Source organism: Argentina silus (assembly GCF_951799395.1).
Source record: "Argentina silus genome assembly, chromosome: 7".
Taxonomy (NCBI): Eukaryota; Metazoa; Chordata; class Actinopteri; order Argentiniformes; family Argentinidae; genus Argentina; species Argentina silus.
In genome coordinates this window covers 13,257,648-13,283,934 of record NC_139661.1, presented here as the reverse complement: position 1 = coordinate 13,283,934, position 26,287 = coordinate 13,257,648, and the positions used below count along the sequence as shown (strand labels likewise).

The 26,287-nt window shown below is 48.9% G+C and overlaps 1 protein-coding gene across 3 annotated transcripts; it reads right to left on the bottom strand.

Annotated features, from left to right (window-relative positions):
- Positions 1–1,292: 1,292 nt before the first annotated feature.
- Positions 1,293–24,367, bottom strand: ogdha (oxoglutarate dehydrogenase a). 3 transcript variants are annotated; one of them, XM_083673675.1, is made up of 23 exons: positions 24,245–24,367; positions 22,406–22,886; positions 19,491–19,679; positions 18,975–19,068; positions 12,527–12,642; positions 12,052–12,206; positions 11,300–11,446; positions 10,861–10,951; positions 10,353–10,532; positions 10,130–10,258; positions 9,622–9,801; positions 9,398–9,550; positions 9,205–9,307; positions 8,969–9,097; positions 8,362–8,512; positions 8,020–8,147; positions 7,630–7,808; positions 7,301–7,372; positions 6,496–6,621; positions 5,780–5,852; positions 5,528–5,691; positions 3,566–3,720; positions 1,293–3,364 (listed from the first exon to the last, which is right to left on the bottom strand). In XM_083673675.1, exons 2-23 carry the CDS (start codon positions 22,637–22,639, stop codon positions 3,244–3,246), a joined length of 3,069 nt encoding a protein of 1,022 aa, XP_083529801.1. In that variant the 5' UTR covers positions 22,640–22,886; positions 24,245–24,367; the 3' UTR covers positions 1,293–3,243. The 3 variants fall into 3 exon arrangements, with proteins under 3 accessions (XP_083529801.1, XP_083529799.1, XP_083529800.1); XM_083673673.1 differs by lacking the exon at positions 18,975–19,068 and adding an exon at positions 18,245–18,347; XM_083673674.1 differs by lacking the exons at positions 11,300–11,446; positions 12,052–12,206; positions 12,527–12,642; ... (2 more) ...; positions 22,406–22,886; positions 24,245–24,367 and adding an exon at positions 11,078–11,099.
- Between the last annotated feature and the right edge of the window lie 1,920 nt (positions 24,368–26,287).

The following is a 26,287-nucleotide window of genomic DNA, read 5'->3' as shown; positions in this document are numbered from 1 at the left end:
GAAATGGTTTGGGATCTTGCTCCTCGATCAACAACAATCAACAATACAACATAATACAGTAATAATAAAACAGTGACAGTAGTAGTGCATAAGGGTGTAGTGTAAGTAGCAGCAGTAATGACTGTAATAATTACAATAGTAATACAAATTCAAAGAAGTCTATATGGCTCCAACCTCTGACCTCAGGTCAGTGAACTCTCACACACAAACACAGGCTTACAGAAGGAGGGATGTGACTGGTTTAATATAGCAACAATCAAATCTATCTGCCAATCAGGAAGTTGGACTGATCTGGGACATGGGAACATTGAATAAGAGGTCACATGACACACTGCTATGGCCATATCACCGCAAAGCATGCAGTGTCTGAAGTGATTGTATTCATTTGACCACAACCTCTCTGCCAGTCAGATTCCATTACAACTCTACTACTACTAACCCTAACATTACAGGACAGCTCAGTGACATTCTCAAATGACATTGCACATTTGCACTCCTATGCCACTGTTGCTCCTGCCAATATTGCTGCTTTACACTTTGCCACTTTATGTTATTGTTTTATCGTTTTTATTATTATTATATTGTATTGTTGATTGTTAGATTGTTGTTTGCTGCATTGTTGAGGAGCTATCTTGCCCTACGCATATCATTGCATCGTCGACGGCTGTAATCTATGTATATGACAAATTAACTTTAATTTGATCTGTGATTCGCTCTACAGTCACACCGGCTACCAGCTCGCTCTGACTAGGTCATTAATTGCGTCATTGCTGCGGATGAAAGGAGCGTGACATCATCACCATGACAACCCAGAGATTGGCGGCTGCTTAATACAATGTCGATAACGGAAGAATATTCAGACGACTATTTGATCACTACCGACATAAAGCAGAGTATAACACAACCCCCCAAACAGAGCTAACTTGATTTCTCTCACCTAGTTGTAAAAGATGAATGGCAGAAGGACAATAGATCGCCGGTGATCGTGTTTGAATAAAGGCCTTCATTTATACTGCAGGGAGCATATCACCCACACACCGTGATGTTTATACCTGAGCGCCCCTAGCGGATGGAAACAGACCGGTGTCTTTGTGGGTCTCTGGTAACCTGTGAGCTGATCTCCACAGACCCAGCCCGCTGATACAGTATGGCGAGGAACCGATGTGGAATTTGAGTTGGGCTTAGATTTAACATGGAAATGTACCACACATATTCTCCTATAATGTCCTCACACATCTCTCCCACACACACACACACACAAAGTAGATGGACTCAAGAATTCAACAACTCACTGATTTGAGAAGATAGTCTTTATTGAATGAAGCAAAAAAACAAAAAACAAAAACAAAATGGAAAGAATCTCAATCCCCTATATGAAAATAAATAAAATCATTTGTTTTGTTGTGGAGCCATCCAAACAAAAAGGTGTTTTTTACTGTTTTATTTAAAAATGACTACGCAGCAAAAAAAAACAGAACCCTCCGGAAATCCATTCTTCCACCCTCAAAAAAACAATTCTAGCGCTCTGACATTTTTTGGCACAGGATAGTAGAGTTGCAAGAGAGAAACAGAGATAGAGAAGCATCTGGGGGGGGGGGGGGGGGGGGGGGGGGTGTCATATGCATCAAATCAGCCTGGAGCCTGTCATGCGTTATTACACTGCCTGACCAGAAGAGGGCGTCTGACTCGCTCAGCCTGCTGTCATGTCCTGTACTGCAATATGAAAACAGGACTGGGCTGGTTACTCTGACAACATGTTGTCCTGACATTTGCTGTATCCATAACAACCATTTACAAACTTCTACTCAACTGCATTGTGAATTCATATATAAATACAAACTGCGTAGTCATCTTCTTGCGGTTTGAACATTCCAGATCTGACTCTGCCCCCTGACAGGAAACAGGTGCACAGTGAAGCAGACGTTAGTCGCCACGTTAAATGTAACTAGATCGCTGAGCGATCGTAGCGAAGACAAATATCTCACGTTTCCCTTATTCGATACCTCTCGTCTAATATTAGCAGTTACATAAGAATGAAAACGCTGATTCAAAAAGAAGCAAAACAAAAACAGATGAAAAGGTACAAGCGATAAACAAACATCAAGATAAAGCTGTAGCGGGTGAAGATGTGTTGTAATCAGTAGCACTCACAGAGGGGGATAGCCCTGGAGGAGGAGGGAGAGGGGGGGGAAGCAGATGAGAGGGGAGGAGGAGGGAGATCACAGCACTGCGTTGAGCAGAGACCTGGAGAGAGGAACGCTGTGATGCTCACAACCAAGAACCAACAAACTAGAAGTCCATCTGAACGTTCTGGAAATCCATTTGAACATTGTATAACTCCATCTGAACGTTCTAGTACTCTGAGAGGGAGAGAGGACATTGAAGGAGGCTTTTGTTTGTGTTGTTAGCCACGTAGGAGTACAGCACTGGGCCTATCTCAGCCTGGTAGGGCTGTGCTAGGGCTGTGGTAGGGAGACAGAAACACATATAGGACAAACAGAACCGCCAGAACTACCAGCTCAGACACAGACACCAACCTGTATGTTCATGTGCTTTGGTTATAGACACACCAGGAGAGGCTGGTGGAGGTAGACGTCGGAGGACGGGCTCATTGTAACACATGGAACGGAATAAGGAACGGTGGTTTTGATACCATTCCTCATTCCGTTCCATGCATTACAATGACGCCATCCTCCAATGTCTGCCTCCACTGGGACACACGTACAGGAGTCAACAGAGGGTTAGTGTTGCTAGGGGGAGGAGTGTTCCATAGATACGAGAAAATAAAAACAAAGAAAGAGGAAGAACCTATCACTGGACACAGGCTCCACCTACTGACCACCGACTGGCTGCTTATCTAAGGTTGTGCATTTGATCGGTTGGTTATCTAGAGCTGTGTGTCTAGAGGAGATGGATCTGATTGGGCAAGGGATTGAGCATGCTGAGACAGAATCAGGAAGTGTGTGTGTGTGTGTGTGGTTAGGGGACAGTAGCAGTGGTTTAAACAAACAGGACTGTAGCTGTGTTGTGAAGCTGAAGGGAATAGGCTCATTCTGAGCGCCACAGTGTGTGTGTGTGTGTGTGTGTACGGGACGGAGGAGAGGGGCCCTCTGGGTTGCTGGGGGGGGGGGGGGGTGAAGGCTACCTCCTATCCTGGGACTAAGGAGGCAGGGTGAGGGGGAAGGGTTTGGGTGTGACACCGGGGGAAGGGTTTGGGTGTTACACTGGGGGAAGTTCTTAGCGTTATTCATGCTCCTTGAAGGCGTCCAGGTTGAAGGCAGTGTCCAGGAACCGTTTGAGCTCCACCAGGTGAGCCGCCTTGTTCCCTGTGGCGGGTGCCGCCGCAGGACCCCGCCCAGCATACCTGGAGGGACCGGGGGGAGGGGTTACACATAAACACACACACACACACACACAGGAACACAAACGCAGGAACACACACACACAGACGCACGCACGCACGCACACACACGCACACACACATACATATGCAGGAACACACACACACACACACACACACACACACACACACGCAGGACTACACACACACAGTGTTGGTTCGTACCAGACGGGCTTGGCACGGGCGATGGTGGTTCTGATCCGGGGCTTGACGTAGTCGTAGTAACCCTGGTTCTTGTGCTCCTCCTGGCACCAGACCAGGTCAGCGCCGGGGTACTTCTCGGTCTCCGCCTTCACCAGGTCAAAGGGGAACGGAGACAGCTGTGGGGGGGGGGGGGGGGGAAAGAAGAGGAGAGAGAGGGAGGGAGAGAGAGAAGAGGACAGAGAGAGAGAGGGGAGATTTTGCATGTGTGTCTGTGCACACGTGTGTGTGTGTACCTGCTCCACGTGGATGGATGCATATATACACATATATATATATATATATATATATATATATACACAGTGGGGGAAATAATTATTTGATCCCCTGCTGATTTTGTTAGTTTGCCCGATTACAAAGAAATGAGCGGTCTATAATTTTTATGGTACTTTTATTTTAACAAATAGACACAGAATATCAACAAAAAAAAAGTCCAGAAAAACATATTATATAAAGTTATAAATTAATTTGCATTTGATAGAAGGAAATAAGTATTTGATCCCCAAGCAAAACATGACTTAGTACTTGGTGGAGAAACCCTTGTTGGCAAGCACAGAAGTCAGATGTTTCTTGTAGTTGGTCACCAGGTTTGCACACATCTCAGGAGGGATTTTGGTCCACTCCTCTTTACAGATCCTCTCCAAATCCTGAAGGTTTCAAGGCTTTTGCTTGGCAACTCGAAGCTTCAGCTCCCTCCACACATTTTCTATAGGATTAAGGTCTGGAGACTAGCTAGGCCACTCCATGACCTTAGTGTGCTTCTTCTTGAGCCACTCCTTTGTTGCCTTGGCCGTATGTTTTGGGTCATTGTCATGCTGGAAGACCCATCCACGACCCATCCTCAGTGCTCTGGCTGAGGGAAGAAGGTTCTCGTCCAAGATCTTACGGTACATGGCCCCGTCCATTGGCCCCTCAATGCAGTGAAGTCGTCCTGTACCCTTAGCAGAGAAACAACCCCAAAGCATAATGTTTCCACCTCCGTGTTTGACGGTGGGGATGGTGTTCTTGGGATTGTAGCATTCAGCATTTCTCTCCCTCCAAACACGACGAGTCGAATTTATGCCAAAGAGTTCAATTTTGGTCTCATCCGACCACATCGCCTTCTCTGAATCATTTAAGTGTTCATTGGCAAACTTCAGATGGGCCTGTACATGTGCCTTCTTGAGCAGGGGGACCTTGCGGGCACTGCAGGATTTCAATCCGTTACGGTGTAGTGTGTTACCAATGGTTTTCTTGGTGACTGTGGTCCCAGCTGCCTTGAGATCATTACCAAGCTCCTCCCGTGTAGTTCTGGGCTGATCCCTCACCCTTCTCATGATCATCCTTACCCCACGAGGCGAGATCTTGCATGGAGCTCCAGGCCGAGGGCGATTGATGGTTATTTTGTATTTCTTCCATTTTCTAATAATTGCACCAACAGTTGTCTCCTTCTCACCAAGCTTCTTGCTGATGGTCTTGTAGCCCATTCCAGCCTTGTGCAGGTCTACAACTTTTACCCTGATGTCCTTTGAATGTTCTTTGGTCTTGCCCATGGTGGTGGAGAGGTTGGAATGGAAGAGATTGATTCTATTGACAGGTGTCTTTTATACCCATAACATGCAGAGATTAGGAGTACTTTCTTAAAGTGACAGGAGTAATCTGTGTGCCTCATGGGCATATAACCGGTCTGTATGAGCCACAATTCTTGCTGGTTTGTAGGGGATCAAATACTTATTTCCTTCGATCAAATGCAAATTAATTTATAACTTTATATAACGTGTTTTTTCTGGACTTCTTTGTTGATATTCTGTCTCTATTTGTTAAACTAAAAGTACCATAAAAATTATAGACCGCTCATTTCTTTGTAATCGGGCAAACTAACAAAATCAGCAGGGGATCAAATAATTATTTCCCCCACTGTATGTGTGTGTGTGTGTGTGTGTGTACCTGCTCCACGCGGGCGATAGCGACAGAGTCCTCCATGGCACGGGCCTTGCGTTCGCGGGTCAGTTCGTAGTAGACCTTCCCTGTGCAGAACACCACCCGCTTCACGCCACCCGGGTTCTCTGAGGCCACACCCCTCTCTGGGATCACACGCTCGAAGGTCGTTCCTGGAGAGAGAGGCACAGACTGTTGACTGAGACACACACACACACACACACACACACACACACACACTCTCTCCTGTCTCTCTCTCACCTGGCAGCATCTCGTCAAAGTTGGACTTGGCCTCTGGGTGACGCAGCAGAGACTTAGGAGTGAAGACAATGAGCTGGAGGAGAAAACACACACACGTTACTATAGAAATACACACACACGTTACTATAGAAACACACACACACGTAACTATATAAACACATACAGACGTTACTATAGAAATACACACACGTTACTATAGAAATACACACACTACTATAGAAACACACATTACTATAGAAACACACACACGTTACTACAAAAACACACACGTTACTATATAAACACATACACACGTTACTATAGAAACACACACACACGTTACTACAAAAACACACACACACGTTACCATAGAAACACACACACACGTTACTACAAAAACACACACACACGTTACCATAGAAACATACACACACATTACTATAGAAACACACACACACACGTTACTATAAAAACACACACATTACTACAAAAACACACACACACGTTACCATAGAAACATACACACACATTACTATAGAAACACACACACACACGTTACTATAAAAACACACACGTTACTATAAAAACACACACAACATGTTAGCATGTAGTGTGTGTAGTTAGCGTGTGCTTAGCCTGTGGATACCCTGTGGTTAGCATGTAGTTAACGTGTGGTTAGCATGTGTGGTTAGCGTGTGTGGTTAGCATGTGTGGTTAGCGTGTGTCTGTAGGCTCACAGGCTTCCTGAAGGGGGACAGGATCTGTCTCCTCATCACATGGAAGTAGTTTGCCGGGTTAGAAACGTTCACCACAATCCAGTTACAATCAACCAGCTGCTGGAAGGCAAAGTCCTCCGTCAGAGTCTGGAGGAGGGAGGGAGGGAGAGGGTTAGACACAAGTCCTGGTTGTCTCTCTGGTGTGTAGAAAGGCCCGAGGCTTCACTAGACCATGTTTATAGAATAACAACTATTCATGTTCCGTCTGTATTAAAACAAGGTGGTTACATCTTGAGTGACATATTCATAACCTCTATGCTGCAAGTCAATAAAGTGTAATGTAGCTGACAACCTTAAAGCAGAATTTGACCCTGTAATCCAATGGATTTGTTGTTTTCATTATTCAATAGTAGACACATTCACAAGAAATTGCGTTGCAAAACGAGTCAAGATGTCTCGCTTTGAATGCTCTGATCAGTCATGATGTTCCAAATTGCCCATTTGATTGAATTCCTACAACTCCCAGGATTCCCCTCTCCACACGAGGACCTTCTGTTGAACAGTGCTAGAGCTAGCACCTGCTGCTCTCTGGGATTCACTGGCGCAGTAGAGCAGGGTCAGAGTGCAAAAACCCTCGTCTGACGTTTTTTAACGGTATGATAATTTTCTAAAAGGTAAACACAGACCTCGCTTTTTCAATAGCTAAATGGTATGCATTTTGGATTGACCAGAAACACACGAGAATGGGATTTAGGGTAAACTTCCCCTTGTTAAGTCTGGAGCAGAGTAAATGGATTTAGGGTAACTGAGTAAATGTCTGACATACCGGCATCTCATCTGGGTCGTCATTACACATCTGGAGGAACCTCTCTGGACGAGCAGAGGAATGTTCTGGACCCTGGAGAGACAGAGACAGAGAGGGAGAGTTAGAGAGAGAGAGAGAGAGAGAGAGAGAGGGAGAGTTAGATAGATAGAGAGAGAGAGAGAGAGGGAGAGTTAGATAGATAGATAGAGAGAGAGAGAGAGAGAGAGAGAGAGAGAGAGAGGGAGGGAGGGAGAGGTTACTACTGTATAAAATGAGAAGAAAAATAGAAATAAAGAGAGAGAGAGAGAGAGAACAAGAGAGCAAAAGAGAGAGAGAGAGAGAGGTCTCACCATCCCCTCCATGCCATGGGGCAGGAGCAGGACGATGCCGTTCTGTCTGACCCACTTGGCCTGGCCCGGGCAGATGAACTGGTCTATGATGCACTGGGCTGTGTTGTGGAAGTCCCCGAACTGGGCCTCCCATAGAACCAGGGCGTTGGGACTGGCCATGGCGAAGCCCAGCTCAAAACCTGAGGGGGGGGGGGGGGGGGTATTTACTGAACGTGTTTCTATGAGAATAGCAATGGACATGTGTGCAAGGGATGAGAGACTGATAGATGCGATTGTGTGTGTGTGTGTGTGACAGGCTGATAGGTGTGTGTGTGTGTGTGCATTAGGGTGATGTGTGGCAGGTTGACAGAGGTATGTGTGTGTGTGTGTGTGTGTGTGTGTGAGACCTACCCAGTACCCCATACTCTGACAGGGAGCTGTTGCACACGGTATAGGGAGCCTGTTCTGGAGAGATGTGGTTCATGGGGATGCAGGTCCGCTTGTCCACGTTCTGATCGTGTAACACATGGTGACGATGACTGTAGGAGACACACACACAGGCACACATACACACACACACACAGGATTACATCGTCTCTATTCCTCTCCTCACTTTCATCGTCTGGATGGAGGAATGCTTCAATCTTCTAACCCAGGGTCTGTCAGTCTCCCTCCTTCTATCTTTCTCTGGATTCCTTCTTTGAGTTCTCCTCCATCCCTCCATCCTCCCCCTCCTCATCCCCCTCTCCTCACCTGAAGGTGCCTCTCTCTACGTCCTGGCCACTCAGACGGACATGCGTGCCCTCCTTCAGCAGCGATCCGAAGGCCATGTACTCCCCCAGGGCCCAGTCCACCGTCCGGTTCTTAATCATCTCACCGCGGCCCTTCAGGACACGACTCAGACCTACACACACACACACACACACACACACACACACACACGATCAGAGTATTGATCAGTAAGGCGGATGTGTCTACCTCTGTGGACAGTAGGAGTATTAATCAGAGTATTGATCAGTAAAGGCGGATGTGTCTACCTCTGTGGACAGTGGGAGTATTGATCAGTAAGCTGTGTGTCTATACATCCATGAACAGTGGGAGTATTGATCAGTGTGTTATCGATCAGTAAGCTGCATGTCCCTACCTCTGTAGATGGTGAAGTCTTCTACAGGGACAGATATGAGTATGGGGTGAGTAGTGATAAGAGTATTGATCAGGTTATTGATCAGTAAGGTTATTGATCAGTTTATTGATTACCTCTGTGGATGGTGAAGTCCCCTACAGGGACAGATGAGCATGGTATGATAAGGGTATTGATCAGTAAGGTTATTGGTAGGGCTAGATATCGTTTATTGATCACCTCCGTGGATGGTGAAGTCTTCGACGGGGACAGATGAGGCCACCTGGCCGATGTGGGTCAGCTCCTCCTCCGTCAGACCGGTTGACTGACACAGCATGGACTTGGGCTGGCCGTCCAGGGTGAAGAAACCTGCACACACACACACACACAAATGAAGACTACTATATAGCAGCAAGTCCAACCCAAAGCCGCCGCTGCCACAACACACACACACACACACACACACTGTAACTCACCGGGCCAGGGTGAGTCCAGCCAGTGTTTGATGTGGAGGATCTTCTCATCCTTGGAGCGAGCGTGAGCCTCCTCACAGATCTTATCATACTTGGCTATCTCCTCCTACACACACACACACACACACGGGGGGGGTCAGTTGGAGATCGAGTGTGTGAGTGAGAGAGAGGAGAGGGGTGTGTGTGTGTGTCCTACCTCGTACTCCTGTCTGGTGACGACCCCCTCAGCGATAAGTTTTTCAGCGTATTTCAGCAGGACGCCCTTCTGCTTCTTGATCTGCTTGTACATCAGAGGCTGGGTGAACATGGGCTCATCCATCTCATTATGGCCCATCCTCCTGTAACACACCTGGGGGGGGGGGGGGGCGTTAGGCTCCTGCACACACGCACACGCAGAGACAGACAGACACACACACTCACCAGGTCAACCACCACGTCCTTGTGGAAGGTGGCCCTCCACTCTGCGGCCACGTTGCAGACGTACATCACGGCCTCAGGGTCGTCAGCGTTGACGTGGAAGATGGGGGCGTTGACTACACGGGCCACGTCTGTGGGGTAGGGGGACGATCGAGCCATGCGGGGGTCCGTGGTGAAGCCGATCTGGGGGGCGGGTGAACACCAGAGAATTAGGAACAATATGGACACTACCTGTTCAAGTCAGCATAGGAGTTGATATAGAATTCAGTGCCAATCAGTGTGTGAATGTGTGTACCTGGTTGTTAGTGTGTGTGTGTGTGTAAGAGTATGTGTGTGAGAGTGCCTGGCTGTTAATGTGTGCGCATGTACCTGCCTGTTAGTGTGTGTGTGTACCTGGCTGTTAGTGTGTGTGTGTGTGTGTTTGTGTGAATACCTGGTTGTTAGTGTGTGTGTGTGTGTGTGTATGTGCCTGGTTGTTAGTGTGTATGTGTATGTGTATGTGTGTGTGTACCTGGTTGTTGACGATGACGTGCACCGTGCCGTGGGTGGTGTAGGAGGGCAGGTCGCTGAGGTTGAGGGTCTCAAACACGATGCCCTGGCCGGCAAACGCAGCGTCACCATGGAGCAGGATGGACATCACCTGACGGACACACACACACACGTCACCTACCCGGCATATAGCAGTAGATGTCTCCACAGTAGAACTGTTCTTCATCTTCATCATCAGTACCTACCCTGTTGCCCTCGGTGTCTCCACAGTAGAACTGCTCCGCCTTGGTCTTGCCCTGCACCACGGGGTTGACAGCCTCCAGGTGGGAGGGGTTGGCCATGAGGGACAGCGTGATGTTCCGGTCCGTGACTCGGTTGATCCGGCGATGGTACATCCCCAGATGGTACTTCACATCCCCAGAGCCCTGGTAGAACACACACACACGATTTTTCATGAACCCTACAGTCACTAAAGCAACATCTGATATCAATAACATTGTAGCATCTCTCTAACCAACACTCAAGTTGAGTATCGTCATGTATGGTCTCTGAATCAGGGGAGGCTGGTGGGGGTAGAAATCAGAGGATGGGGCTCATTGTAATGCATGGAACACAATGCATTCCATGCATTCCAATGAGCCCACCCTCTGATTTCTACCTCCGCCAGCCTCCCCTGCTCTGAACGCATCCTTTATCCGTCCCTGACCGTCTGTGAACAGGAGAGGTCCAGACTAGTGTTCCAGCTGGCCTCACCTCGTCAGCAGCCTCCAGCTTGGAGTCAAACTGACAGAAGATCTGTTCCAACTCCTTACGGATGACGTTGGCAAGCACGTTCAGACGACCCCTGGGGGAGTGAGTGAGGGGGGGAAGAGAGGTCAAATCAGAAGACAGATACCGGGTCAGAAGAGAGAGAGAGAGAGAGAGAGACCGGTCAGAGGAGAGTGCGTGAGTGTGTGTGTTCCACCCCTGCCTGTGGGGCATGCCCATGATGACGTTCTTCAGTGTGTGAGTGAATGAGTGTGTGTTTTTTCCACCCCTACCTGTGGGTCATGCCCATGATGACGTTCTTCAGTGTGTGAGTGAGTGAGTGTGTGTGTGTGTGTTTTCCACCCCTACCTGTGGGTCATGCCCATGATGACGTTCTTCAGTGTGTGAGTGAGTGAGTGAGTGTGTGTGTGTTTTCTACCCCTACCTGTGGGGCATGCCCATGATGACGTTCTCTATGCCGTTCTCGCTGGACTTGTCGATGATAGTCTTGAGGGCGGGGATCAGAGACTCACAGCCCTCCAGACCGAAACGCTTCTCTGATGACCACTTCCTCTGCAGGAACTCCTCAAACCTTCGCAAGACAACATGCACACAACATCAGCACCTACAGTAGAAGGTCCTTCTGACATCTTTCAGCATTGTATTCAGAGGGTGGGTGTGAGGACAAGCCTTCATCTTAACCACCCCGCTCAACAAGTCCGATCTTAGATCAAGTCTTTGACCGGCTGAATCAGGTGTGAATCAGTTGTGAATCAGTTGTGTAATAAGCTCATTGAATGGGACACTCTTGGGTAGTAGGTAGGAACGGATCCCAGCCGTAGCAGGTTTTTTTAAACACATATTTTATTTATTGACTGGAAGATTTGCCCCGGATTATATCAATAATGTATTATAGACAAACATATGACACTACCCAGGTCATACACATTACGCAGTAGATTGAATTCAGTTCCATTTTCAGTAAATATTTTTAGAGTACCACAATCGTATTGTACTGCAATAGCATGGTATCGTGACCCATATGGTATGGTGAGGTCCAATACCCAGCTCTACTACAAGTCTAGCTGTGTAACGCTTCGCTAGGATTGAAAGCCTGGACTCAAACCCGTCCTTTGCTAAAGAACTAGGACACCCCTGTTTTTAGGTGCAGGTGGGTGAGTTCTGTGTGGTTCTGACCTGGTGGAGCGGACCATGCGGGCCAGCAGGGTTCTCTTCTCCTCCAGGGTGAACTGCATGACTCCCGGCTTCTCAAACTTGTTCCTGATCCATTGGCACTGCTCCAGGTCGTTGATGAACATGAACTCCACGCCAATGTGTTGGCAGTACGCCATCTGGGGGGGGGCAGGTCAGTAGAGCTGGCAGTTTGCCATCTGGGAACATCCCGATGAGGTCATACCTCCATGATGTCATACTGAAATTATGTTATCCAGGTCTGACTATGGCCTCAGAGGTAGGACGCTTTAGAAAGTCACCCTTTATATGTGTGTGTGCGAGTGCATGCGTGTGTGTGTGAGTGAGAGTGTGCACATGCGTGTGCGTGTGTGTGTGCGCGCGCACTTCCTGTGGTCTAACCTCCAGGCAGTGTATGATCTCTCTCAGGGGCAGAGCGCTCTCTTTCTGTGTGTGTGTGTGTGTGTGTGTGTGGTCTAACCTCCAGGCGGCGTATGATCTCTCTCAGGGGCAGAGCGCTCTCTGCTCCCCCGATGAAGGTGGTGGTCGGCAGCCGGAACACCTTGTCCAGGTCAGACTCATCCAGGCCGTAGAAGCCTACAGGTCCCAGCATGCAACAGGGTCAGGGGCAGGGAGAAGGGTAGATGTAGGGACAGTCAGCACAGAGGAAGAGGAGGAGAAGAGGGAGAGGGGGGAAGAGGAGGAGAAGAGGGAGAGGGGGGTAGATGGAGGGACAGTCAGCCCAGAGGGAGAGGAAGAGGAGGAGGAGGAAGAGATACAGTAGCAGAAACATGAGAGGAGAGAATGGAGGAGAAAATGGACAGACATCAAGGATGGAAAGAAAAACAAACAACAAACCAGAGGTGAGTTAGTGGGATACCAGGAGAGAGAGAGAGAAGGGCAATGATGACAATGGATGATAAACAGAGCATGCCGTTATGGATGATGGTAACACCATGATGGTAGGAAAATGGATGATGGTAATTCCATGATGGTAGGAGAATGGATGAGATGCATAAATCAAGAGGGCATGGCAGCAGGCAGGAAGATAGATGGATGGAGAGACAGATGGACAGACAGACAGCATGCAACAGGAGAGGGGAGGAGAGAGGAGAGGAGAGAAGGGGGGTGGAGTGGGTGGGGAAGGGGGTGACATGAGAGAATGAGGAATGTGTGTGGGGTTTAAACAAAAGCTGCCAGAAGGAGAAATGATGTGATTAATGTCAACATGGAAGTCGTCATGGGGACAGCATGATCATTATCATGATCCTTATCAGACACAGACTCTCCTGGTCTGACTGAAGTGACAGACAGGCAGGCAGCATAGTCAGAGTGGCTTTGGAATGTTCTAGAACAGTCTAGGTTCTAGAATAGAATACAGTCTGGTTCTAGAATAGAATAGAATAGATCAGGTTCTAGAACTTGACTGGCCTTTCAGGGCCTGATGGAGGAAGCAGAGTTTATGAAGTGTTGAGGGGGAAGAATCTCTGACTTAAATGACAAAGTGTGGATAAACCTGGTATGTATCTAGTATGATCACCATCACGGACACTTCAAACCTCTGGTTAGAGAAACAGCACATACACACAAACACGCACGCACACAGGCACACACACACACACACGCACCAGGCTAAGTATTGATTACCACCAGTGTTCTCCACACGCATGCTTCAGGTCAGCAGGATACCCGTTGACACCAAGCATACAGCAGTCGATGCAGCATGTAGACTAGTCTGAGACCCAGGCCATACAGGGCCATATCTGGGCCACATGTAGGCTAGTCTGAGACCCAGGCCATACAGGGCCAGATCTGGGCCACATGTAGGCTAGTCTGAGACCCAGGCCATATAGGGCCAGACCTGGATCACATGAGCAGAGCATCTGTGAAAAAGAGGGTGTGTGTGTGTGTGTGTGTGTGTGTGTATGTGTGGGGGGGGGGACAGGGGGACAGACATACTGCAGCCACTAACATACTGCAGCCTCCAGCCTCTAACATACTGCAGCCTGTTCAGTCTCTTGCACACTGAAACACATCCTCTTGGAAGACGGCAGAGAACAGGATTATGAACAGGATATGAGAGAGAGAGAGAGAGAGAGAGCTTGGCTCCACTATCACCAGACCGTGCCAGATCCAGCAGCACATGTACGCTGTAGGCATGAGACAGTGGCTGCGTCTCAATAGTCTAAAATGGCTTCCTCTCCTTGTTTCCTCTCCTCGTTTCCTCCGTCTGCTCTGATGTGAACTGACCAGATGAGAGCAGGTCTCCACCTAGCCAGATAGCATCCTCCTCTATGGCTAGCTTGATGTCTGTCAAAGGGGACAACCACCTGATGAACCATCAGAGTGAAAGAAGGACTTTATTATAAACCGTGTCTGGGCGAGGTCAATTTTATTTCGATACATAAGAAAGTCTCTGAGTCTGTCTGTCCATAGGTCTGTATAGAGGAGGATGCTATCTGTACATAGGTCTGTATAGAGGAGGATGCTATCTGTCCATAGGTCCGTATCGATGCTATCCGGCTAGCCTCCTCCCTGCTGCTCACCCCTAGCCTGGTGCCATCAGACCCGAGCAGACGGAGGAGAGGGGAGGGGGAGAGAGTTCTCCTTGTGTTAGAGGCCTCGCTAAGCAACATGCAGCTGTGCATAAGCATCGTCATCATAGTGCACCAACCAAGACTCTGTGATGTCACCACAGTGCACCGACCGTGGATCTGTGATGTCATCACAGTGCACCGACCGAGGCTCTGTGATGCCCCCACCCCCCCCCCATTCTATTCTATCTGGTCATACGGAGGAGCAAGCAGCTTAGTGCAGTCGCTTCAGAACACATTCTCCAGGACTTTAGGTTATTACCACTTTCCCAGTCTTTTATACCATCTCTAAAGTGAGACCTCCAGTCAGACTCTGAAAGACAAGGTGAGAGCAGAGAGGGAGACACTGAAGACAGACGAATTTAGAATCCCTCAACGTTCCAACTAGAACTCTGTGTTCCCAGCGTTCAGCCAGACAGTGTCGAAATGATTGCAGGAATGAGAGCAGCCAACCACAAGTGGGGGGGGAACTCCCCCTTCCAATCAACACACAGCGTGTTCATGACTCCTCATCCAAACAAAACATCAACTATGACAGTATTGACGACCTCAGCAGAATACAATGTTCTCATAGTTGAAAGTGTGTTTCTACCACAGCGTACGTCTACAGGGCCGGCGCAAGGACACACACATACCACGACCTCTGAGAGGACCTTCCCCTGACAGAGGAGTCTGTTGTCTGTCTGCTCCAGCTCACCCACACACACGGGGGGCTGCTACAGAGAGAGAGAGGGGAGGGGGGCGGGGCTTTTGTTCTTTTTCTCAGTTTTTGTTTCAGGGCAGCTGGACAGCTTAGAATGTGAGTCAATAGTGAGGCTGCGGTAAACAAGCAGATATTTGACGGAGAACATACGGTTGTTAGTCTGGTCCCAGATCTGTAGGAGTTTAGCCAGCTTCACTTCACATCCAGTAGTCAAGACTGGTCCATCCATCAGTGGCTTAGCCGACTCCCATGACTACACTATATATCCTATACTACTACTGTTGCTACTGCCCAATATTACTGTTGTGCTTTGCCACTTTGTTATTGTTTTTAGTATTATTATATTGTATTGTTGATTGTTGTTTGTTGTGTTGTTGAGGAGCTAGCTTGCCCTGAGCATCTCATTGCATCGTCTACGACTGTATTCTATGTATGAGCCAAAGATGACAGGACAATGACAGAGTTGGTTAGCCCTAACTCTAGCCCGAGCCTAAAACACATACAGGTCTGGGACTAGAGGACTACTTTGTGGTTCTAGCCGTCTTTTCTGCACTGAAAACAAACATAACAGGAGAGAAAGGCAAAGCAAATGTTCCTACTTCTATAAACATAACGGAAGCCAAGCTACGAACAGACTAGAGAAGAACAGCTACAGTGACGCTAGCAGTGTTGTTGTTGTTGTTTGCATACCTCCGACAGTTAGAATACTGAGACGGTCCTTGAACACCGCCAGGTCTTGAAGAGGAGGCAGCGAGGGGAGAGAGACCCGGAGACGGTTAGAGAAACACATCTACCCATCCTCCATCATGGACAACTACATCCACAGCCTATGACTCACCACACACACACCCCTACACACCCTATACCCTGACCCCCAAACCCACCCCTACACCCTGACCCCCCACCCCCACACCCTGACCCCCAAACCCACCCCCAGACCCTACACCCTGATCCCCCCAACCCACCCAAGCCCCTACACCCTGACCCCCCCAACCCACCCCTACACCCTGACCCTCCCCAACCCCTACACCCTGACCCCCCCAACCCACCCCCAACCCCTACACCCTGATCCCCCCAACCCACCCCTACACCCTGATCCCCCCAACCCACCCCTACACCCTGAACCCCCCAACCCAGATCTTGAAGAGGAGGCAGTGAGGGGAGAGAGACCCGGAGATGGTTAGAGAAACACAACTACCCATCCTCCATCATGGACAACTACATCCACAGCCTATGACTCATGAAACACACCCATACACCCTGACCCCCAAACCCACCCCTACACCCTGATCCCCCAACCCACCCCTAGACCCCCCCAACCCACCCTTAGCCCCTGATCCCCCCAACCCACCCCTAGACCCTGACCCCCCCAACCCACCCCTACACCCTGACGCCCCCCAACCCACCCCTACACCCTGACGCCCCCCAAACCCACCCCTACACTGTGACCCCCCAAACCCACCCCTACACCCTGACCCCCAGACCAACTCCTACACCCCTAGGGGTGGATCTGGCAGGCGGGGCCAATGAGACATGCAGCCTCAGGACGTCACAGTCCTCATCACCACAGCAACACACTCATTGCCTGACACCTAGCAACAGCACAGCTGCCTGACACCTGGCAACAGCACAGCTGCCTGACACCTGGCAGCAGCACAGCTGCCTGACACCTGGCAGCAGCACAGCAACTGGCGGCCACAACACAGTGATGTCACTCCAAGCTCAGAGCCAATCAAATACAGGAAACGCTCAACCAATCACAATCCATGAAAGCACCGATCACTCTGGCAGCAAAAGCACTGATAAACTCCCCCCCCCCGCCCCGCCCTGACCCCATCCTCAGACACTAGCCTCCCATGCAGACTCAGATGAAGTCGGCTAGAGTCAGAGATCCATCAGATATGATCAAGGAGTGGAGGGGTGTGATGGGGATAGTAATGTAAACACGATGATGTCACTACCATACCTAACCAGGGTTACCGTGACAACCACTGGCTTCGCTTGAGGTGAGCATTGAGTGATTACTAGGGCCTGAACATGTGAATGTAGTTTACAACAGGTCAGAAGCTGTGGAGTAGTTAAGCAGCGATGCTTTAGATTTAGTATTGAGCTGCAGGTAGTAGTAATTAATATAACATTTCTACTGTGTGTGTGTGTGTGTGTGGGGGGGGGGGAACCCAGAGAGGGTGTGAGAGAGTGAGAGGAGGAAGTTGAAGTCAAGCCAGGTTGAAGGTGAGTGGCGAGGTGTTAGTAGAGGTCACAGCTGAAGACGAGAGACACCATGGGGAGGCTGGTGAAGGTAGAACACCAGGGGAGGCTGGGGGAGGTAGAACACCAGGGGAGGCTGTACCACAACAGAGTTTCTGAGCAGCAATTGAACACAACATAACCTCCCATCCCCACCTGCACCTGCATCTCCAGACGGAGTGAGAGCACCCGTCCGCTACAACCTAGACGTTTGGCCCTAGTCTCGCCCCAATCCCAAACCAACCCCTAGCCCCTCCTCCCTAGTCCCCCCTCGACACTTGAGTAGATCTGAGAAGGCTGGATAGATGTGAGGGATAGGGGGAGTGTTCTACCTGGCCTGTGAGAGGACCGGATAGGGGCTATCCACCATTTTACTCACACCTATCCAACCCTCTCAGATCTACTCAAGTGTGGAGGGGGGGGCAAGAGACTAGGGGCTAGGGATTAGGCATTAGGGACTAGGGGCTGGTTTGGGATTGGGGGCAAGACTAGGGCCTAAAAAGGACACACATTTACAGAGACGGCCAGACCAGCATTCCAAGCCAGACAAAGCCTTGCCAAGCTACCTCCCCCTGGTGGTGGGAGGTGGTACTGCAGACAGAGTCAAGAGTCAGAGAGCGGGGAGGAGGGGGGGGGGTCATTCTCTTCTCCTCACCCAGTTTGTCCGAGGACGTTATAATGTCAGTGGGAACGCAAGAATCCAGATCGGCATCCATGATCCCCAGAGGGTCCAGCTGAGCTACGTGGTGACCACGGATCTACAGTGGGGTGGGGGGGGACACCCACAGGAGGGGGAGGAGGGTGGAGGAGGGGAAAGGTGTGGGGGGGTGGAGGGTGGAGGTAGGGGGGAGGAGGAGGAGGGTGGAAGTAGAGGAGGAGGAGGAGGAGGTAGGGGGGAGGAGGAGGAGCGTGGAGGTAGAGTGGAGGAGGGTGGAGGTAGGGGGTGGAGGAGGTAGGGGGGAGGAGGGAGGAAGTAGGGAGGAAGAGGAGGAGCAGGGGGGAGGTAGGGGGAAGGAGGGAGGTTGGAGGAGGGGGGAGGTAGGGGGAGGGGTGGAGGAGGAGGAGGAGGGTGGAGGTAGGGGGAGGGTGGAGGTAGGGGGAGGGTGGAGGAGGGGTAGGTAGGGAGGAGGAAGGTGGAGGTGGGGGGAGGAAGGTGGAGGTGGGGGGAGGAGGAGGGGGGAGATAGGGGGGTGGAGGGAGGAGTGTAGAGAAGAGAGACATATAGACAGAAGTGTCGAAAGAGAGGGATTGGACAAAAATAAAAGACGAGAGAAGAAAAGAAGAGAGGAGAGAAGGAGGGAGGAGGGGAGGAGAGGAAAAGCAACATTAACACAACACAAGCTCATTATGGTCTGGCGCCGCCGTCAGGGCAACATGTGTCTCACCGACGTTCTGGTAACCCACGGTTACGGGGGCTTCGTCAAAATTAACACAACTGATGCCCAGAGGGTCCAGCTGGGCGTTGTGATGCCCCTTCACCTGCAGGCAGCAACCAACACAACATTATTAACTTTACTTTAAACCGTTTTATTTAGTTATTTTTTTGGGGAAACATATTTCTCAAGGTCACACGGTTGTTCATATCTCACCTTGGTCCCTGCTTTCAAACGAAAATCATTTAAGTTAATTATCAGCATAGTTGGTACTGTGTGTGTGTGGTGTGGTGTCCAGCGACCTGCTGGAGTGTGTGTGTGTGTGTGGTGTCCAGTGACCTGCTGGAGTGTGTGTGTGTGTGGTGTCTAGTGACCTGCTGGTGCCTCCTGGAAACGCTCCTAAGAGTAGTGGTGTAGTGTATCATAGTTACAGTGTTTAGTGTTCTGGTAGGTTCTGGTGAGGTATGTTATGGTCTTGTAGTGTGTGTGTGTGTGTGTGTGTGTGTGTGTACACAGTGTCATAGTGACCTGGTAGGCCCTGATGAGAGACTGCACAGCCAGGTGATCCTCCACCAGCTTCTCCACGTTGGGCTGAGCCCCCATCAGGGACTGGGCCTGGGGGAGGCCGGCCAGGGGCATGCCCAGGGCGAGGGGGCTCTGGTGGGCCAGCCCCGGGGGGGCGCCTGCATTGGCATTACGGAAGAACACGTCCCAAGACTGAGAAGAAGGGGGGGGGGGGAGAAGGAGAGAGAGAAAGAGAAAAGAATGTTTTGTCAGTACATTATCTCCTGTCAAACTCAAAAGAATAACAGTCTTTTTCTCAAGTGAGGGAAGAAAATAAGCCCCCAGCATTCCTGAGTGGGTGCGTTCCCTCTGAGGTGGTTTGCTAGGGCCTGCCCCTGTGGTCTACGTTTAACCCAACACACATGACAGGACAGAAATAGAAAGCAGACACCGCTGCAGTTCGCTGGGAGTAGCTTAGAGCTAAGTTTCCTTTGAAATTTCTGTCAACATACCAGAGAGACCGACTCTGGTCACATGACCCTTCACACACATAACGAGGAGAAAACTAAACGTTTCACCGATGTTGCTTCTGAAATCCCACCGATGATGGTCAATATCCATAACCAACTAGAAACGCCCGGTCACATGTCCTCTTTAACAACAACATCTAAAGGACATTCTGCATGTCTGCCAGGGGAGAGGAGAGGAGAGGGGGTCTGCCAGGGGAGAGGAGAGGGGGTCTGCCAGGTGAGAGGAGAGGGGGTCTGCCAGGTGAGAGGAGAGGAGTCATGTGACCATGTCTGAGATGACTAGCATGCCTCCCAGGAGCTGGAGAGGAACTCTACACCCCGGGCGGTCTGGGTGTGCGTCGTGTCATCTGTCTGTCTGTCTGTCTGTCTGTCTAGAGAGTACCTCCACTACCTCCCTGTACAAGTTTCTCTCCTGTTAGTAAAAATAAATAAATAAATAATAATTTTTTAAAAATCCTTCTTCTAGCATTGTGACTGCCTTTGGCCCCTGGTCTGAGCATTGATTACTTTATCTTATGATGATTGATGGATAGATGATTCATTTACTTAAACAAATGTATTTGTTGTAAGTCGCTTTGGATAAAGGCGTCTGCTAAATGCCGTAAATGTAAGAGAGATTCACCTGTCCTCTCCGATAGGAATAAATGGAGGGAAGGAGAGGAAACCTGTTTAGACTATTGAGGCGCACCCTGGTTCTTGTTGCCCTGGGTGTCAGGAACAGACAGGGGGTGGCACCACACGGGGGAGATGCTGCCAAAACAGGTCAGGTCCTGACCCGTCTCCCTGTACAGGCTGGGTGACGTAGCAGCCGTGACGTTACTATGCCAGGTATCGCTACACCAGGTATCATCTGTTTGATTCAGATGCCTCAGAGTTGCTGCCAGGATCTGTCAGAGAATTTAAAAGCTATTTCAGGCGATGTTATGTGATCGGTCCTAAACTCCCAAAAATGATCACAGAGGAACACCTTGTCCCTCCCCAGGGGGCTGGGCTCCTGGTAATGTAAACATTTCAAGGCAAATTCGCCAACAACATTGTTGTTAAAAACTAAAGTGTAAGCATTAGGATGTTCCTCAGTGAATTCAGTGTTTCAGCTGAATTTTTTGCGCATTTTGACATGAATAAACAAGTCGCAGGTTTTGATACAATCCAGCTCTGCACTGTTCAGACAGGGGAGAACCCTGCAGGGTCACTAGTGGGAGCAGGATGAAGGCTTTACGTAACACACCGCAGACACAAGAGCATATAGCTGACTCTGCCTGCGAGGGGGGAACGGTAAATGAGTAACACAATATGAATCATTCCTCTCCTCCTCCTCCCCCTTTCCCTCCTAATAGCTCTGGTCCACTCTACACTCCCCCTTCCACCACCCCCCCACCAGCACAGACAAACCCTCCTCCTCCTGCAGCTGACCTTGCCTCTGTGTGAGAGTGTGTGTGTGTGTAACAGGCGGCAGGTGGCAGGCCCAACCCTGTACTCCATCTAGCTGCCTTCCTCCTGAGAGGCCTGCTGACTGACTGCTACACAGAGGTCCTGACACTACAGGCCCTAGATGGCTATAGTAGTCTCTACTAACTGCCTGACTGGTTGTAGTAGTCTCTACTGACTGCCTGAGTGCTCCTGGAGGTCCTGAGGCTGCAGCTCCAGAAGCCCATCTCTGTGTTCGAGGAGATCGGGCTGAGAAAGGCTCCGCGCAGATTCGCAAATCTTGATCTATCGGTCAGCCTAGTCGTTTCCTCCACCAGCCTCCTCCCCTGCTCCATCAGCCCTCCCCTAGACCGTAGGCTGTAGGCCTGGCTGGCTGCTCTCCAGAGGGTTGTGTGCCTGGGTCTCTACTGCCCACCTGTCAGCTCCATCTAGGGGGTCCTGTGTGTTCCAGCCCTGGGCCTAGCTCCATAGCACCGCCCTATGGACAACCTAAAGGCTGGCCTATGAATAGCAGGACAGACAGGCGTTGTGGTCAGAGATCACAGCCATCCTGTCCCGTGACAGGCTACGCTAACACACGCTAACACAGCACAGCACAGTGCCCATCCAGCTAGCTGCTATTAATACCCAGCAGGGATCCCAGCGATGTGACCTTGTTGTGGGCTGACAGGAGTGAGTTATGTGGCCTAGCTGTCAGTTCACCTGGACATGGACAGATTTCCTCAAAACTCACTGGGTTCTACTGAATGGGGACGGGTTCAGAGTAGATGTCCACACATTTGTTGACACTGAGCATGAGCCCCCCACCCCCACCCCCACCGCAAGTCCACCTCCACAACACCCCCCCTCCACAATCCCCACCACACCCACACCCCCACTACACGCAAACCTCCACCACACCCTACTCTGGTGTCCCTTCAGGTCCGCGTCCAGTAGTAACCCCTCTCCTCCAGGCAGGGGTCAGAGGTCGAGGAGCCTTACCTTGTGAACGCTCTTAGGGTCCTCCAGCCATGCGTAGTACATCTCCTCCACGTAGTTGGAGCTGGTTCCGTTGAGGAAAGGCTCGGCAGCCACCGGTGCTGTGTAGCACCTGATTGGCTGAAACGTCCTGGCGGGCGCGGCCGCCGCTACCGGCCTCTGCTGTGATAGGTTCTGAGCAGTCTGAGAGGCGGTCAGCGGCCGCAGCCTCGCTGCACAAGTCCTTAAGCGGTGCATCGCAGTCTTTTAGCACACACACACACACACACACACAACCTCGCCTGGCTGGCTGGATGGATTTCCAATAGAACCACAGAGGGGTGGATGGGTAGAGAGGGGAGGGGGGAAACTCCTCCGTCAAACACACACTGGTCAGCTGATCCACAGGAACAGGAAATGGAGGCGTCCACAGGGCCTTTGATGTTCCACTCGTCTGCTCCGCAGCTGTCTGTTACTGTCTGTTTCTGTCGTTGACTTCTGTGACCTGGAACAGATGGAAGGGTATAATGAACGTACAGGAAGAGTTCAAACCATAAAGTGAGGCAGCAATTAGGCTTGTCTATTGGGAAACTTTAAAAGAGAAGGACAATTTTTTTTTTTTTTTTTCATTTCAGAGTTTTTTTTTTTTCTATTGGACAAATGGTGAAGCAAAACCACGTGTACCAAGTACAAAAAACCAAGTACAACGTGTCCTAGACTAACATGCAGAGATAAAGTGATGTCATATCTGAAACGCCCAGTGTTTATTTGTTATTCTGATTCAGTGGAGTGTGCAGTGAAAACTGCATGCAGGATATAGAATTCTGTTTCGTTTACATTTTAACTGACAGCTCGGGATAAACTAAAAGAGGTGTGTTGACACAATGTCCAACAAAACAAGTCGGGCTGCATTCTATGCAAGCAAGCCACTTCATGGCAGAGAGAGTAGAGAAGTTAAAGTAAAAAAATACGATCATTACTTCGTTGCACTGTTGAGGATCTAGCTTGCCCAAAGCATTGAGCGGAAACTTCTAACAACTGATAATTCTAGGGGAGTGGGACGAGAATAAAATATTGCGAAGAAAACATGATAACAAAAGCATGTTGGCGAAAACCGTGGCGACAAAACTACGGAACACTTCCCATGCTGCTACGCCTATGTGTTGACCTTGTATCCGTAACATTCTCACTTCTCCTTCAAACCAAAGCAGCCCAGCCCGAACCCGCCCACGACTGCTTTCCTAACGAGCCGATTGGTTGTCTAAACGAAATCCCGCCCGAGAACAAGACCAAGGTCCCGCGCTAGTTGTCCAGTGAAATGTCAATCACTGTGTCCTTTCACTAAACATGGGTTCCCAAAGTGATTTCCTGACTGTGACAAATACACCATGTTAACGTCTACTTGTACACGTTATCGATAGATGTGAGGTCTTTAGCTATATGAAATAAGTTGACTGGACTATGAATCGTTATCTGATGAGGACAAGCGAACTACTTCTTTGAGATTCTCTCGGTGACACAAGCTAGACTGCCCTCGCTAGCTTTTTACGCTGACTGGCTAACTAGCTAGCCACCTACGTTACCTAACCGGCCAGCAGTAATCACATACTTCCCCAAAATCATTTAGAACTGGTGAACTAATAACGTTGCACATGTTACACTACCGCAATGAATATGAAATGTGTCTCTGTTAATTAGCTGGCTAGCATATCCAAGTAGCAGCGGTTAGGAAACACGCGGCTGTCATCTCCTCTCTTGTGCAGCGCTCCTTCGCTTCGTACTTCAGGAATGACATTTGTTCTTGTTCTATTAACAGATTGACGTCTTTGTTGTATACACCCAATAAAAGCATACCGTCGCTACCTTCGGGGTCCAGTAGTTTTTAAACTTGAAATCACCGGCGTGTATCTGACAGCAAGTCCAGCGGCTCCCTGTTCTGCCGCGTTGCCCTCTGCCTCCTCCAGGAATGACAGCTAGAAACGCGGCGCGACAGCGGTGTGCGCGTAGAGGCCTAGAACGACGTCACGCAAATCTGACGTTTCATTGACATATAGCGCGGGCTTTTTGCATTGCTCCAAAAATAGAATGTTAGTGATTGTTTTACTACAATCATAGAGGAGATCATAACAAGAAAAATACGTTCTAGAAGAAACTTCGTGGGCTTGCAAAATCTTATTTTGGTAGTTTAAAGATGAAGCATCAAGAAAGCTGACACCAAAAGTCTGAACAAGCTTATTAGAAAAAAATTGTTCTGTCTTCAGTGTCACCCTGGAGGTGGCCAATAGGAGGATGAGGACCAAACTCCTGGCCATCATGGACAATCCCTGGCATCCCCTATATGTCACTGTGGCAGAACAGAGAAGCTCCTTTAGCAACAGATTATTACAACCACGTTGCACTAAGGAGCGCTATAGGAGATCTTTTCTGCCTGCCGCAATAAGACTGTACAACTGCTCCGGCTGGCTTGATTGGGGTGATCAGAGTCAGGCTGGGGGATGTTAAATCATACTGGACTGTTCTTACTGTATATAATGTTTCAAATGTCTATTTTATTTGATTCTATTATTGTATTGTCACTTTATTTTTGTTGTTGTTTGTGATGTGAGCTGCTGTAACGCCTTAATTTCTCCTCTATCTATCTATCGATCGATCTATCGATCTATCGATCTATCGCTTCAGACTGGGGGATAGATCAAAGGGTAAAACATTACAAGAGCTGAGGGAAAACTAAGTTCTTGGTTCAGACCAGACAGCTGGACCCAGAGCATGGACCACTCTGCTGCCTGATTACACCAAGTAAAAGATTCCTTAAACACAAAAGTTGTCACTGTCCTTTTTATTTTCTTACAGAGGTTAATCACTATGGGTTATGTTAGTTAGATAGAATGTTGTAAGGTTAGGGTTAGGTTAGTTAGATAGAATGTTGTAAGGTTAGGGTTATGTTAGTTAGATAGAATGTTGTAAGGTTAGGGTTAGGTTAGTTAGATAGAATGTTGTAAGGTTAGGGTTAGGTTAGTTAGATAGAATGTTGTAAGGTTAGGGTTAGGTTAGTTAGATAGAATGTTGTAAGGTTAGGGTTAGGTTAGTTAGATAGAATGTTGTAAGGTTAGGGTTATGTTAGTTAGATAGAATGTTGTAAGGTTAGGGTTAGGTTAGTTAGATAGAATGTTGTAAGGCTGGGTAGTTCAGTGGAGTGGGTGTAGAGTTGGTTCGTTAACCGGATGAGAGTTTTTGGAGTTACAAAAAGTTTAATAGTTTAAAAAGTTGATTAGGTATCAGAAAGCTTTTATCAGGGTTGATAAGATTTTCTGGGGAGTTGAAAGAAAGTGAGATAGTCTTATTATGGTAGCAGATGAAGTTAAAGATAGTTTGGTTGGTTGGATGGATGTATGGTGGGTGGGTTTGTTGGATGGATGAATCAATAGATGAAAGAAGATGGAGAGATGATAGAGGGATGAAACGTCCACAGTCAGTTCAGGGTGATTGTACTAACAGAAAGAAGTAGTTCTAACGACTAAATATTGACTTTAAATATTTAGCTTGAAAACGTTTATGGAGCGTATATGTATCTACCAGTCCGGCCTGTGTCCAGAAGTGTTTACACTCTGCATTATATGACACAGGACTTCTGTAAGTATTCAAGTGGTCTGATTGCGAGTTTGTGATAAAAATGGTCAATTCTGCAATTTGCTTTATCGTGTTTTTCAATGAGCGTGTCATGTTTTTCAATAGTTGAAAGGTTAGATCGATATAAGGTTAAAGTTTTTGTAGTTACAAAAAGCTTAATAGTTTTAAAGGTTAAATGGGTATTAGGGTTGATGATGATTTTCTGGGTAGTTCAAAGAAAGTGAGATAGGTTAGATGGTTGGATGGATGGATGAATAAAAAGATGAAAGAGAGGATGGG

Bases quoted from the DNA above. Each gene is read 5' to 3' on its own strand.
- ogdha (XM_083673673.1), bottom strand. From the start codon at position 22,639: ATGCACCGCTTAAGGACTTGTGCAGCGAGGCTGCGGCCGCTGACCGCC. The intron at 10,952-11,299 runs GTAGGGGTAGAA...TCACTCCCCCAG, and splicing joins ATCATGGGCATGCCCCACAG to GGGTCGTCTGAACGTGCTTG. The intron at 7,373-7,629 runs GTGAGACCTCTC...CTGTCTCTCCAG, and splicing joins CCCATGGCATGGAGGGGATG to GGTCCAGAACATTCCTCTGC.